Genomic DNA, 15,281 nt, shown 5'->3' on the forward strand with positions numbered 1-15,281 from the left:
TGCTACTGCTGCCCTCCCTTCTCCTCCTCCTCCTCCTCCTCCTCCTCCTCCTCCTCCCGGCGCGGGGCGGGGCGGCCGGAGGCCCCGCCCCTCGCTCTGCAGGGCGGTCGCGTACGGGGCGGGGCGTCATCTGGCCCCGCCCCCTCCTCGCTCATGGGGTGGGCGGGGCGTCGCGCTGCCGCCGGGAGCGGCGGCGGCGGCTGGGCCTCTGTGATGCTGCCCTTCCGTGCCCTTCCGCGACCTCCCGCGCCCTCCGGCTTCAGGTCCCCGCCGCGTCCGCGCCCCTCTGCCCTCCGCAGCCGCGAGCGTCACGGCTGTGCCAATACCAGCAGTGATAACCACCCTCTGTCCCGTTGCGTCTCCGCCGTGTTCCAAGCGCCTGGCACATGGTAGGCGCTCGGGAAAAACTCACGGCGTCCTCTCTTACGGTTCCTCCAGAACGCCGGCGCGGTGTGGGGGCCAGTGCCCGCTATCACAGAGGCGACGCCCGAGGCGGGCCTCAGCGCAGCATCCCCGCCGCCCACCCGCCGGCCGAGGGCAGGAGGCTGCCTCTGCGGCCAGCGCACCTGCGTCCCATCAAGTCTAAAAACGACGCACTCGGGGCACCTGGGTGGCTCAGTCGTTAAGCGTCTGCCTTCGGCTCAGGTCATGATCCCGGAGTCCTGGGATCGAGCCCCGCATCGGGCTCCCTGCTCGGCGGGAAGCCTGCTTCTCCCTCTCCCACTCCCCCTGCTTGTGTTCCCTCTCTCGCTGTGTCTCTCTCTACCAAATAAATAAAAACGACGCTCTCTCGTGGCTCTCGGGGCTGGGGGGTGGGGTGGGGAATGGGGAGTAACTGCTAGTGGGTATGAGGTGGATGCTTGACCTAAGCTGGCTGAGTGGTCACAGGGAGAAGTCCGCAGACTCCCACATGGGGGAGGACCCTATCCCACTGTCCTGAGACCTGGTGCCAGGCTGCATCCCAAGGCTTCGAGACTCCCTTTCTGTGTTCTGTCTCTCTGTTTAAACTAGCTGGTAAACCTCAACTAAACCCACAAGTGCTGGGCCCATGTCCTGCTGCCTCTCACTGGGAGAGTCCAAGCAGGGTCACTGTGGGACACCTGCAGCTCTGCGATTCACCTGGGCATGAAGTGGCACCCAAATCCCTCACTATCCTCATCTGTGTAATGGAAATAGCAAACCAATGTCTTAGGGCTGGGGGAGGATTGCATCCAGCTCAGGGCCAGCTCTCAGGAAAGATCCAAGGAAGAACAGGTGGGGTTCCTGTGCAGGCAAAGGCCAGGGATAAACAGGGACTAGGTCGCCTGCCATGTGCTGGCAGTCAAAGGACCCAGAAACAAGCAGAGGATCTCCAGGTGGCCTGGCAGGGGTGGGGGGGGGTTAGTCCAGCTCTGGCAGCTGTGGTCCCTTCTCAGGGCTCAACTCCCACAACGCTCTTTGTCTCCAACTCTGAGCCTCTTGGACCAATTCCCCAGGGGGAAGAGGGAGGGACTGTAGAGCCTGCGAGCCTCTTGGGCTTCAGGAAAGTTTTTTTTTTTTTTAAAGGTTTTATTTATTTGAGAGAGAGAGAGACAGCGAGAGAGGGAACACAGGCAGGGGGAGTGGGAGAGAGAGAAGCAGGCTTCCTGCGGAGCAGGGAGCCCAATGCGGGCCTCGATCCCAGGACCCTGGGATCATGACCTGAGCCGAAGGCAGACGCTTAACGACTGAGCCACCCAGGTGCCCCTTTTTAAAGATTTTATTTATTTATTTGAGAGAGAGAATGAGATAGAGCATGAAGGGGGGAGGGTCAGAGGGAGAAGCAGACTCCCTGCTGAGCAGGGAGCCCAATGCGGGACTCAATCCAGGGACTCCAGGATCATGACCTGAGCCGAAGGCAGTCGCTTAACCAACTGAGCCACCCAGGCGCCCTCAAAAGCTATTTTTAATATTTAAGGCTACTAAGATTATGGGGCCCCTGGGTGGCCCAGTCCATTAAGCGTCTGACTCTTGATCTCAGCTCAGGTCTCAATCTCAGGGTCGTGAGTTCAAGCCCCATGTTGAAAAAACAAACAACAACAACAAAAAACCCAAAAGATTTTTAAAAAGAGCCTGCTGGCAAATGTCACTGAGAGATAAAAATAAAATATGAACCGTTACGATTAAGAACATAGGTTTATTCACAGAAATAGAATTAGAAATTACAAAAGAAAATTACATGCAATTGTTTTAAACTTTTGACATCTAGATAGGATCATTATATGTTAGAACAAGACAAACTATTAAAATTGACTCGGGCAGAAGTAAAAAGCCCAAACAGACCAATCATAAAGGAAGAAATTGAAAACATATCAGAGCCATGCCAGGAAAAGATACTTCATCCAGATCTGATTTGGGGAAAATCTTATCAAATGTGCAAAGATCAGATAATTGTGACGTTGTATGTATTCTTAGAGGACATGGTCACATTTAAGTATATTTAATGCATATTTATGCATAAAGCAACGCATTTAGTATAGCATAATTTGCACATCTAAACAAACTGGATAAAGATAGCACAGGAAAAGGAATCCATCGTCCAGTGATTTTTAGGTCTGTCTCAGCCAAGAACCTTTATTTCAGACAAAATCCCAAAACGCACAACTTGAATGGTGCTGAGGAAGCTGAACAGTGGCTCCCAGACAGATCCAGCTCCTTGTCTCCAGAATCTGTGAATGTGATCTTGCCAGGCAAGACACCTTGCAGGTGTGATTCATTTAAGGGTCTTGAGATGAGGGGTTATCCTGGATGATCCAGCGGGGCCCTAAATGTAATCACAAGTGTCCCTATAAAGGGAGATTTGAACGGGAGACGCAAAGGCCAGTGATTCGGGAAAGGCAAGTTGGAAGGACGTGGCTAAGGAAAGCTGGAGGCCACCAGAAGCTGAAGAGGCAAGGATTCTCCCCAGAAGGAGCCAGACTTGCTTCTGCCCCAGAAGCCTCATTGCGCACCGTGGCCTCCCGAGTGTAGGAGAACACATTCGGGCTGTTCTGCAGTGACGCCAGGTTTGTTGTAGATATTTGTCATGGCAGCCACAGGAGACTCATACCTACGGTCACCACTACCAAACCTAATAACAGTTACCCCGGGGGGGGACAGGGTCAGGGTGGAACAAGGACTTTTATTCTTGCCTTTACCTTTTGTGTTGTTGACATGCCCCCCCCAAATCATATATCACTTTCATAACCGAGGAAAAAGGGAGAGAGGATGCAAGCGGAGCACTTGGCCCCGGGCAGGAGCAGCCAGGGCTGGGACTTCAGCAGTTGTCATAGTTACCGGGGCGTCCCTTTTATGCCTTTACACCTGTGCCTCCCCTGCAAAGCTTCCCATAGAGCCTGGAGCCAGGAGGCGGCTGGGCTGCTCTGTGCTCCTCCGGCCAGAGGTCTCGCCCACCAGGGCCTCGCTGCAGAGCAGCGCCACCCACCCCTGCCCCGGGCGGGCTCTCCCGCAGGCACATTTTGCATCCTGAGACCACCAGGAGCACTCAGTGTGAGTGCCTGAGCTGTCGTGGGAAGGAAAGCCTGAGGGCAGATCTTGCAGGCACATCTGCAAGGAAACAACCCACTGCCCCAGCCCTCACACAATAGTCCCTTCCCCATGGAGGCAGGGGCGGACACCCACCCCTTACCACCTGCCCAGGAGGGCCTCAGTGCCGCAAAGGTGAGTGCTCAGCAGGTGGGGTATGTCCTGGCAGGAACAGGACACCCGGTGTGGCCCCTGTGCACGTGGTGGGGAGGGGGCGAGCACACCTCGGACATCAGCTGTTTCCCGGGGTGACTCTTTCTTCTCTCTCCTGGGTGGAGGTCCAATTCCGAGCTGCGGCAGTTCCTCTCTGCAGTCTCTATAGCAACATTCACGTGGATTTCATAGAACATAGGTGTTGGAGCTGGAAGAGACCTCAGAGATCAGCTCCTCCTGTCCCCTCGTTTCAGGGAGAGGGGAGTGGGTCTAGAGACACCACACTCCCAGGGTCCCATAGCACGCCCGGGATCCAGCGGGGGGCCTCCGCCTGCTGGCACATTCCTGGCCAGGGTCCCTCCCCTGAGATCACAGACAGCTGAATTCCCTAGGACTGGTGTATGGGAGGTGCTCTGGGGTTACAAGGCTTGGGAGCTTCACCACTCCCCCCTTACTAACAGACCCCTGAAGTCCAGCCTAGCCCTGTCCTGCTTGGTCACTGACCTCTCCATTCAGTGCTTCGTGGAGGCAGGCTGGGTACTGTCCTCAGGAGGCCCAGAGGCTGGGGCTGAGGCCGGGAGCCCCCAGAGGAACCACTGGAGAGCAAATGTCAGTGTCCACGTGAGTGGAGCAAGAATTGGGGGTGGGAGGGGCCAGGGAAGGCTACCTGCCTGGGGGAGGGGGGGCTCCAAGCAGAGCCCGGAAGGTCAAGAAGACTCTCACCCCTGCCTAAGCCATGTGGCTTGAGCACCATGGCCCTGTGGGTGAGTAGTATGTGGGGGTAAAGCTGGCCCGCTTGGAAAGTGGGGCTCCAGAGAGAGACAGCCTCAGGCCAGAGATCCTAGAGGGTTGTTGTGTCTGGGACTCGTTGCACACGTCACTCTAGGACCAAGGGGCCAGGCCCCCAGAAGGGCAAGTCAGAAGGCAGCGTACAGGAGCTGGGGTCCCCAGGCCTGCAAAGGCACCTGGAATGGGGGCCACCAGAGGGGCTGGGGTGAGCATCCAGAGTGAGGCAGGAAGAGATATCGGTTGCTCCAGCTCTTTGCTGAAATATGGGTACATGCAGACCTCTGCCTGTCCAGCAGGGCCAGGCCTATGCCAGGAGGGTTGAGGGCTGTGGGCACCCCCCTCCCGCTGCACTCTAGCTCAGCCTGACAATCCAGGCGTCCCAGGGCCAGCCACGGCCACCCTCCTGACCTTTCCCACCAAACTGGCCCTTTTCCTCCCCCTTGCGGGCAGCCTGGTCTAGTTATCTGTTGCTGTGTAAACAAAAAATGCCCCCAGTGCTCCTGAATCTGCAGTTTGGGCTGGGCTCAGTGCAGACAGCTATTTCTACTCTGCACGGAACCCACCAGGACCAGAGCGCCAACCGCCAGGATGACTTCCTGGGTGGCGAGTGGGTTCCTCTCCACCTGGGATTCCTCACAAGGCTATTTGGGCTTTCTCACAGTATGGCAGCCGGGTTCCAAGAACGAGTGTTCCAGGAGACAGGAAGTAGGGGTTGCCTGTCTGTAGGGCCTAGGTCCAGAAATGGACACAGGGTCCCTTCTGCCATATGTATTGGTCAGAGCAATCACAGAGCTGGAGGTAGGGGACAGAGGCCTTCCTGCCCGATTGGGAGGGGCAGCAAAGAACTTGCTGTCCGTAATGGACCTCAACACTCCACTGTCTCTGCCCCAGGGGCTCTCTCTTTGCCTCACCCCCAGGCCTGGAGATTCTGTATTTCTGGGAGGTCTCCTCTGTCCCTATTCCCTTCCCCCTGGTTACTGCCACCCCCTCAACTCACGTCCCTGTCTACAGGCTGCACCATGCTCCTTCCTCTTCACCCCCTATACAGGACACCATGCTCCCACCTCCTACACCCCCTGTAGCAGTATCCTCTGCTGCTCTGCTCAGGAACCATGCATGGCTGCCTACTTCTGGCCGAACAATTTCCAAGCTCCTAGGCTAAACATTCAAATTCACTTTAGAATCTAGCCCCCTCCTGTCTTACCACCTGGATTTCCTCTAAGCAACCGGATCACACTTTGGCCTCTTCTGCTCAAAATGCCCACCTACTAGCACTCTGAGCTTGCACGTATTCATTCCCTCTACCTAGCAAGTGTGTCTGTCTCCTCTCCTGTTGGACTCCTGTTCACCTTCAGAGCCCGGAGCAAATGCCCCTCCCCCACAGAGCCCGGCTCTCACTATTTGATTATACTAGCCTTGCCTCACTGCACGTTGCGACACAGTCTGCCTTATCCTTGTTAGCAATGACATGTCCTCCTGAAGTGGGGCCCATTCCTAACTCATATTTCTTTCACCAATTTAGTAAGTTTATTGAGGCCCGCAGCCAGCTGCCAGGGATATGGCAGTGACCAAGACAAGCTGCTTCCTGTACCCAGAGAACTTACATTCCCGAGAGTGAGACAGATGGCAAACGGAGGAACCAAGGGACATAATGATCAAAGATTAGGAGGACGGCTGGAAGGCAAGAGAGGCAAGAAGAATGCATGATCCAGGGACCTAGAACGCTCTCCTTTTGAAAGAAATCAGAGACCTGGGTTTTTACATATATTCTCCTAATTTTAAAGGTTTCAAGGTCAAGTATTTCTCCTCTGCTGCTTTCAGCTTTCCTCCCCTCCTGGCTCCCCACTCTCTCTTCCTGGTTACCCCATTAGCACTAGCCCCCACCCTGGACTCAGCTGCCTTACCTAGAGCCCCCACCCCTAGGGGACCCAAACTCCTTTCTGGTTTCCCTTGGGCAACAGCTGACAAGAGGAAATAGGGAGCCCCTTGCCTGGCACCCTGGGGTCAGTGGGCATGGGCTGAGAGTCTGGGCCAGCCACCCTGAAATTGCCTCCTGGAGCATAGGACACCTGGAGTCCCCAGGGCCCCAGCAGCGGGAGCTCAACACCCCTACCCCAAGCCCCTCGATCCACACATCTGGGCATTGGTCCGGAAGAAGCAGGGGTCCCGAGGAGTGAGACAAGAAAAGAGGCCAGGGGCCCCTCAGAGGGCTTCCTCAGGTTTGTCCCCCAGCTCTGACAGGGCCTTGAGGGACGGGTCTCCGGAGGACTCCTATACCAGCACTGCCATGGGACAGTTTATGCTCTCTGGAGTCAGAGTTCCCAGGTACAAATCCTGGCTCTGTCACTTTCTAGCCTGGTGACCTTGGACAGCTCTCGTCCCCTCTCTGGGCCTCAGTTTTCCCACCTGATCACTGGGGATCCTAGCACTACCCACCTCACAGGATAGTTTCGAGGATGCTTATGCCTGCCACACAAGGACACTCAAGACAAGGCAGCTTCCCACAGCCTGTCCCATGCAGGGCCCTGCCAGAGCCTCTTGGGGCATCCCTGTGTTTTCCCAGACCGCTGAGCCCTAGAGGCAGCTTCTGCCCATTATCATTATTTGGGCTCTGGGAACTGGAAGCGGGGAGGGCTCAGGCCTCTGAAGGGGCTAGGGTCCATGCGACAGCTATCACATCCTGGGGGATAGCCAGGCCATGCCTCCACTGCCACAGGAGTAAGGAGCAGAGGCTGATCCCAGAAGCACTGCGTTTCTGCCTACACTCGCTGCCCCCAAGCCCCAGCTGAGGGGCATCTTGGCTCACCACTTCCAGGGTCCCATGATCATCTCAGCCTTATGCTCAAACCCCAGAGAATCCTGGGGGGAGACAGACAGTCCAGGGGGAGGTGTCAGGCTCTGGAGACTGGTCTGCCAGGGACCAGCATGGGGTTGGGACAGTCAGCACTGGGCCTCCTTGGGGCCAGAACCTGGCACCAGAAGGCCAAGGGGCTAGCCACCTCCTCCTCCCGGACCCCTGAGGGCAGAGCCCCAGGGGAGGGGCCACTCAGAGTGCTTGCTGCAGCTGTAACTCGGATTTCCCTTTACCCAAGGATCCTGGGAATTCAGCCCAGCGGGCAGAAGCTGCGGGGGAGAGGGCCCTGCCGCTCTCAAGTGTTAGCTTATCCTACCGCTGGTAACCAGCTGTCAGCTGAGCCCTGAGTGCTCCGAGCGCCCGGGTTTGTTTGCCTGCCCTAAGGGGAGGAGGGGGGGCACAGCAGGCCAGGTGGCATCTCTGGCTGAGAAGGGACAGAAACCCAGGGTGTCCACCCCATGCAGTCCCACTGCCTCAGCGCCCCCTTCTCGGGGCACTCTCCCCGCCCCAACCCCGTCCCAGGCCCGGAGACCATCTCGCGAGGGTCACTGGGCAAGGAGCAGTGCAGGGAGGGGTGTTGTACAGCGCGCGGGGAAGCGACAGGCCCACCACCCCCACGGAGGTGGCCACGGAGCGGGTCGCGGGGCCTGGGGCAGGGCAGGGCAGGAGCTCCCGGCACCAGGCAGAGCGCGCCCACCGCGCGCACCTAGGGCAGTGCCGGGGCCTCGTGACCCCGCCCCCGGGCGGCCGGCTCATTTGCATGCCAGCGCGGCCATTGGCGGCGGCGGCGGGAGGCCGGGCCTGAGTGGCTGCGGGCTGTGGGGCGCGGGGGCGGGGCGGCGGGGAGCGAGGCGCCGGGGATGCAGCCGCCGCCGCTGCCGCTGCCGCGGGACAGGTTCGGCTCCGCGTCGCGCTCCGCGAGCGCAGGGAGCAGGGCGGCCCGGGGCGCGGCAGCTGCAGCGGGAGCTCCCTGAGCGCCCGCCCGCCATGTCCAGGAAGAAGACCCCCAAGAGCAAGGGGGCCAGCGCGCCCGCTGCCTCCGCGCTGCCCGCCGCCGACGGGTCCCGGCCGGCGCGCCCTGGGATTGCGCGCCCTGGCCCCCAGGTGCGGCCCAACGGGCCCCCGCAGCCTGGCCGGCCCTCGCTTGGCGGCGGCGACTTCTACGACGTCGCCTTCAAGGTGAGCCGGCCCCCACCCCATGCAAGTGCAGCAGGTGGCGCTCGGCCTGAGCCGAGCGGGGAGGGGTCCGGGAGTGGACCGAGGGCCCGGCGGACCCTGGGCGGGAAGCCCGCCCGAGCGGCACCCTGCGGCTCGCGCGGCGGGCACCGCGCATCGCATACACACACAGCTGTCAGACCCGGATTTCAGATACCCAACAGCTGGCAAGCCCTGCCCCCTAACGCCCCAGCTGGCAGGGCCGGACAAGGGGTCCCGAACCTGGCAGGTGCTCCGTCCCCGCTCCCTAATGGCCCCGCGCCCACCCGGGCCCCAGTCTCACCATTTCCCATATGCTGCCTTCCCTCACCCCCAGGGTCTGTGGGTCTCCTCTCTTTTGGGGGGGTAAGGGGGAGACTAAGAAGAGGTTTACCAGTTGGGTGGGGAACACTGGGGCCTCCTTCAGGCCTAGGCAGAAGCCTGTGGATTGTGGAGGGGTTGTCCAGACTGTCTGTGGGTTTTGGAGCCTTTGACAGCAGGCTGGGGGAGGGTGGACGAGGGGGAGGCCTGATTGCCTCCTCTGGGTCCCCAGACCTGACCTAGGCCTTCTCAGGCCAAGATTTGACCTCATGTGGCAAAATCCTCCAGAATCTTACTGGGATTAGAAGAAGCCCCCTGGCACAGAGACGCCCACAGGCCTCCCCGAAGGTCTCCAGCCACCAACCTCCAGACTCCACTCCCCACCAAGCCCCAAATGCTCCCCTTCCAGATCAAGCATGGTGTCCAGGGTCTGGGGGTGGGGTTAGGTAGGGCCCTGGATGGAGGCAGCTGCCCCCACTCCCCATTAAGTGAGATGGGCCGCTGTTCAAGAGAAAGGGGACCGAACCTTCTGGAGGTGGAAGCTGGAGGTCCAGCTGGCAGGGACCGTAGCTATCCTGTCTTGCCTGCAGGCCTGGGACAGTTTGTCGACTCCTGACCAGGCCAGCTCAGGGAAGACCAGACACCCCTCTGGGTGGGCCAGCACCTCGGTCCCCTCTGTCCCTAACACCTCGGACCCTCCTGTTCGCCCCAGGTCATGCTGGTGGGGGACTCGGGCGTGGGGAAGACCTGCCTGCTCGTGCGCTTCAAGGATGGGGCCTTCCTGGCAGGGACCTTCATCTCCACTGTGGGCATCGACTTCCGGGTGAGAGGGGAGGCTGATGTCCTCAGCACTAAGCTGACCCAGCCATGCCCTGGGCCCCCCGCACCAGCTCACGGAGTTCTCACAACACCCCTGGGCAGCTGGCTCTCCATTAGCCCTGGACACCTCCTGTCTGGACCACCTGGCACTCAGGGTCAGGGTGGTCGAGGGGGTATGCCTTAACCACCAAAATGCCCATCTCCTGACACCCTAAGGATCCTGGAGACAGGTGATGGCTGCATGTGACTGAAGCAGGCATAGCACTCCTATGCCTGGGGCTGTACTCTGTGCCTCAGGGTGGGTGGGCCGGGTGCCCCAGGGGGTGGCCGTCAGAGGGAATTCAAGGCCCATGTTCCCTTGGGAGGCTAACATCACTGCCCCACGGTACACAGGTGCCAGGCAGCCTGCCAAGGACCTAAGAGAGAAGTGGCTGTGGGGCATACCCCCCCTCTGGGAGCTGGGGGGGTGTCCCTGCCCTTGGGTGAGGGAGCTCACAGTAAATGCTCCCACCTGGCTGTTCCCCCCTGCCAGAGCCCCCTCCCACATTGCCCCCAGCAGGAGGGCTGTGTCCCTGGGGTTTGGGGGCGGGGGAGTGCACCTGGATTTGGGGGCTCCCCGCACCCCCCTGGCACCCTAATAGCCTGTGGGGTCAGCAGGGAATGATAAGGGCCACAGCAGCCACGCCCCCACCTCTACCCACCAGTCTAAATTCTGAGTGCCTTGCCAAGGTGCTGGCGTGTTCTAGACAAATCCCAAATTTGCATTTTTCTCACCCTTTAATTAGACCCAGTTGGCGGGAGGCTGGGAGGGAGGCCCATTCTGGGAACAGGAAAGGGGGCTCCCTTCAGGCTAGGGAGCCATTATTTACCCTGCTTGGGGGTCCAGGTCCCCTCAAGTCTTCTGAGATGAAGTAAGGGTTCAGGTGCGAGAAAGGGACAGTTTAGGCCCTGGACAGGTGGTCCTTTGCCTGTTTCAGCCCCACCTTCCCCCTTCTCACCTTCCTCTTGGCTCTGGGGCAGGTGGCGAGGGAGGTGAGGCTGCTCGGTTCACACCCCTGTTCAAGGGTGCCAGTGAAGGCGGGGTGTCCTCCCCAGCCTCCTCTCAGCCTGGCAGATGGCTGTACCATTGGTTCCTGGGAGACCCAGAAGCACCCTGACAGCAGGAGCTTGGGGAAGAGGGAGGCGGTGTGGTCCCAGCTGTCAGGGCCTGAGGCTACCAGGCCCCCAACCCCCCCCCCAGCAGATGGGAACCGTGGGGTTGGGCCACTCCCTGCCACTAGTCCTGAGCTGGGAGGGCCTGCCAGGGGACCATTACCAGCAAATAGTCAATGAGCACCCACTGTGTACCAGGCCGAATTCCGGGTTCTGTGGTTACTGCACTGGGTCCTGCCCTCAGGGAGCTGTTGTCCCAGCAGGAAGAGAGGCTTCTAAATTGAAGCAAGCGTTTAGCTCTCATCCTGGGCCAGATACAGTTCTCAGTGCTTTGTACGTAGTAGCTCATAAAGCCATTGAAGCAGCCATGTGATGGGCACCCTGGTTATCTCCCTTTGTGGATGGGGAAACTGAGGCACAGAATGTTAGTAATGGGCCTGGGGTTACACCACGATAACTTCACAGAAGTCATGTGGGTGGCTCTGGGCAAAAGGAGCATCACATGTAGAGCTGTGAGGAGCTGATGCCTGTCAGAGGGGCTGGGGCAGGGCCTCCGCAGTCTGCAAGGGTACAGGGAGAGATGTGCGTGGTTAACCTGAGCTGGCAAGGAGGTGCAGGGAAGCTGACTAGGGCTAGGCGCCGGGGGGAGGCAGGGCAGGGAGGAGGGGGGAGGGCTGGAGCAATAGGACTCGGGTGACTGACTGGGCTGGGTGGTGGCAAAGGGCCTTTGCGGGCAGTAGGGCCGTGTGCCAGGCCTCTGAGGTGGGCAAAGAGCACACATGGCCCAGAACTGGACACGGCTGCCCTTGGAGGGCAGCAGCTTGCAAGTCCATGAGGATGGCCATCTGAGTGGGAGAGGGGCTTGGGCATCATCACTAGGTGGGGCTCAGCAGGGGGAGGTGTAGGAGGCATGGGGGTGGGGAGAGCTGGGCCGATCCCAGGACTTGGGTTTGAGGTGAAAGGTTACCTGCAGGTACAGGGAGGTGAAGTGGTCAGACGATGAGAACCAGGAGGTGGGCATCGGGGACAGAACCCAGCCAGCTGAGGGGCAGACAGGGTAAGAGTGAATTTGGGGGCGTGCCAGGGGCAGCACAAGCTCAGGCTCGGTCCTGGCCTGCACTGCAGGAGCCCCCCATCAGGGGGCAGCACCGTCCTAGCTGCTGGGCTCAGCAGAGCTGGCTGGTTGTCTTTCAGAACAAAGTTCTGGATGTGGATGGCATGAAGGTGAAGCTGCAGGTGAGAGGTGGGGGGCGCGGGTGGGGGAGGTGAGGGGAAGGGACCGGCAGCCCTGACTCCGGGCTGTGCCTGTCACTGCAGATCTGGGACACGGCTGGCCAGGAGCGGTTCCGCAGCGTCACCCACGCTTACTACCGCGACGCCCACGGTGAGCTTGTGGGGCGCGGGACGCCAGCCCCAGGAAGCGGAGGCTGCGCTCCGTGGGTGCCCTGGGAGTAAGCATGGCAGGCCGGCTGGAGGCTGTGGGGGCCAGGAAGCTGTCCTCACTGGCCCTCTGCCCCCAGCGCTGCTACTGCTCTATGATGTCACCAACAAGGCCTCCTTTGACAATATCCAGGTCAGTGGTTCCCTCCTGGTGGTGGGGCAGGCGGGGGGGGGGGGCGTTAGGGTCCCAGAGGCCGGAGGACCCCACTGACAGCAGGGAACGGTGGCCCCTCTGACGGCTCAGGTTGCCTGTGAGCTGGATGGGGTCTGGGGACCTTCCAGCTCCATCCAACACCTTGGATAAGGTACTCTGCCTCGCACGGGGACCACTACTTCTGGGCCCCTCCCGTTAGCCAGAGCCACACAGGCCCTCTGTGCAGTGTGGCCTGGAGGGACAAGGGGTACGCAGGAGTGCCAGCCTCTAGGCTGGTCTCAGCTTCTCCCCCACAGGCCTGGCTGACCGAGATCCAGGAGTATGCCCAGCACGACGTGGTGCTTATGCTGCTGGGGAACAAGGTGAGTGCCCCAGCCCCCCTTCTCCTCCCTAGCTCTACAGGGCGGGTGAGGGAGCGGGCAAGCCCTGGGCCAGCTCTCACCAAGACCCCTGTGCCAGGTGGACTCTGCCCAGGAGCGTGTGGTCAAGAGAGAGGATGGGGAGAAGCTGGCCAAGGTGAGCCAGGGTAGGGTGGGTGACCAGGGGTGTCCCTGGGGTTGCAGGACTTGGGCTATCCCCACCAGGCTGCCACCTGGCTGCCACCAGCTGTTTGCAGGAGTACGGGCTGCCCTTCATGGAGACCAGCGCCAAGACAGGCCTCAACGTCGACTTGGCCTTCACAGCCATTGCAAAGTAAGTCCTGGCAGTCACCAGAAGACCCCCACCCCTAGACCTGGAGTCTGAATCTCCTTGCTGGGGTAGAAGCCACTCTGTTCCATGGTCACCCCTGCACCACAGGGAGTTGAAGCAGCGCTCCACGAGGGCCCCCAGTGAACCCCACTTCAGGCTGCACGACTATGTCAAGAGGGAAGGCCGAGGAGCCTCCTGCTGCACACCCTGAACCTGGGAGGGCCCTGCAAGGCTGGATGGAGGCTTTACAGGGACTCCTGGATTTAGTCATCCCGCAGTCAATCCCAGGGTGTCCAATCCTGGAACTCCCAGATGGAGCCTTGCCTTTCCCAGAGCCTCAGGCCCAACAGGCCTCAAGGAGCCAGTGGTCTGCACCCCTCTTCACCTGCTGCTGCCTGAGGGCCTTGAAGGAAAAGCAAGGGTCTCCAGTACAGGAGGGGGCACCTCACAATGTACAGCCCACGTGGGGCGCTCTGCTGCCCCCTCCTGGACACGCCCTGCTTGCAGGCTGGGCCACCGTTCCAGCACATGTACAGTGCCTAAACCCTTAGAGAAAGCCATGTCTTCAGCTGCACACGCTGCCCAGGCGGGGAAAGGCAGGACTCCTGCCCGTGCCTGGGACCGACGGCTTCACCGCAAACCATACCATGCATTTGTGCCCCAAGGATCAGAGCCACCTGCTCCGCGCTCACACGCTAGGAGACTCTGGTTCCAGCATCAACAGGGTCTTCCTTTCATGCTCCCTTGGAGGATGCCAAGGTTGTGGCTTTGTAAGAGACGAACAGCATGTGGGAAATCAGAGAAATGTCAGAGAAACTAGAACTGCCAGCCTCACTGAGGCCTGTGCTTAGTGAGGTCAAGCCAGGGGACTGGTAGTACACTTCACATTGTTGTACTCAAATCCTGAAGTCCGTCTTTAGATTAAGAGCCTTTGTTTTCAGTCCTAGTGAATAAAGTTGTGTTTTCTGGACTGCCTCTCTCTTCTGTTCAAAGAAATCCCCCTTTGGGCCCCTCGGGAAAGTACGGGTCATCTTTAACACTCAGAGGGTGGCACCCCCCCCCCGCTGTAACTAGGTTGCTTGGAACCCCAATGGTGTCTAGGGAGCATGGGGGAGCCTAGGTGATTCATGTCCACTCCCCCCAAGACACAATGGAATAAAAAACAGTGCTCCATGGCCCGCTAGTGAAGAATTAAGAGTTCCTGGGATGCCTGGGTGGCTCAGTCGGTTAAGCAACTCAGGTCAGGATCCCAGGGTCCTGGGATCGAGTCCGGCATCAGGCTCCCTGCTCTGCGGGGAGCCTGCTTCTCCCTCTGCCTCTGCGTCTCTCTCTCATGAATAAATAAATCTTAAAAAAAAAAAAAAATTCTCTATCTCCCTCTGCCCCTCCTCCTCCTAATAAATAAATAAACCTTAAAAAAAAAATTATTAAGAGTTCCTGACCTACCCAAGGCACAAGCCAAAAAACCCCAGCATTTTTGGCCTTATATGGAAATATGGAGAAGGCAGTTCCAACAGTGGGGAAGTCACCGGACGAACATCCATCTTCCTCTGCCCTGTCCCAAGACTACCTGGCGTTGAGCCAGTGCTCCCATGGGGTCCTATGGGATGCAGACGTGTGTGAAAAGAAAGACACCTGCGTTCCAATCAACTCACCACTTTTGCTTTATTGCTCAGCGCTTCCCAGACCGACAGAGGCTCCCGCCTTACCACCAGGCCTCCGGGCTGACGTCGACTCACGTTCACGGCCTCTGGCCGGGTCACCCACCGCCCTAGAAGGCAGACAGCGCCATAATGTAGACAAAAGCCCACTCCCATTTCGGACAAGATAGTTTCGCACCCAGCCGCCCCCGCCCCCAGGGGGGTGCACCCTGAAGCCTCAGTCTTGCAAAATAATCAGACTGCGTGTGCAGTTTTCATACGAGGTGTCAGAAATAAAAGCAACTCATCACAGGCTCGAAGCTGCCTAGAGGAGAGCAGGCCCCGCCCAGCCTTACCTGCCGGGAGATGGAGGTCTGTAGGTTCGGACTTCTCCGACCCAACGAGGGGGCGGGGGTGGGGAGGGCGGAGCAAAAAACATGAACAACACCGAGGCGGAAGAGGGCCAGGCGGGCCTGCAGACTTGGGGTACCCCCTCAAACCCACTCGGGGCCCAGTGCGCCCATGACCTTAG

At 59.4% G+C, this 15,281-nt stretch overlaps 1 protein-coding gene and 1 non-coding gene across 2 annotated transcripts; one reads left to right on the plus strand and one right to left on the minus strand.

Annotated features, from left to right (window-relative positions):
- Positions 1-8,326: 8,326 nt before the first annotated feature.
- On the plus strand, positions 8,327-13,379 carry RAB26 (RAB26, member RAS oncogene family). Its single transcript, XM_021698262.2, has 9 exons — positions 8,327-8,518; positions 9,567-9,677; positions 12,020-12,061; positions 12,143-12,209; positions 12,346-12,398; positions 12,716-12,781; positions 12,879-12,935; positions 13,036-13,112; positions 13,218-13,379. Exons 1-9 carry the CDS (start codon positions 8,327-8,329, stop codon positions 13,318-13,320), a joined length of 768 nt encoding a protein of 255 aa, XP_021553937.1. The 3' UTR covers positions 13,321-13,379.
- A 1,603-nt stretch (positions 13,380-14,982) lies between these two features.
- Positions 14,983-15,065, minus strand: LOC123325006. The gene has a single exon (XR_006540174.1). It is a non-coding gene; the product is annotated as a small nucleolar RNA SNORD60 (small nucleolar RNA).
- Positions 15,066-15,281: the final 216 nt, after the last annotated feature.

The sequence above is a fragment of the Neomonachus schauinslandi genome, chromosome 5 (genome assembly GCF_002201575.2).
Source record: "Neomonachus schauinslandi chromosome 5, ASM220157v2, whole genome shotgun sequence".
Lineage (NCBI taxonomy): Eukaryota > Metazoa > Chordata > Mammalia > Carnivora > Phocidae > Neomonachus > Neomonachus schauinslandi.

Excerpts from the sequence above, each read along its gene's own strand:
- RAB26 (XM_021698262.2), top strand. The coding sequence starts at position 8,327 with ATGTCCAGGAAGAAGACCCCCAAGAGCAAGGGGGCCAGCGCGCCCGCT. Across the intron at positions 9,678-12,019 it reads CTGTGGGCATCGACTTCCGG|AACAAAGTTCTGGATGTGGA; the intron begins GTGAGAGGGGAG and ends GTTGTCTTTCAG. Across the intron at positions 12,936-13,035 it reads ATGGGGAGAAGCTGGCCAAG|GAGTACGGGCTGCCCTTCAT; the intron begins GTGAGCCAGGGT and ends AGCTGTTTGCAG.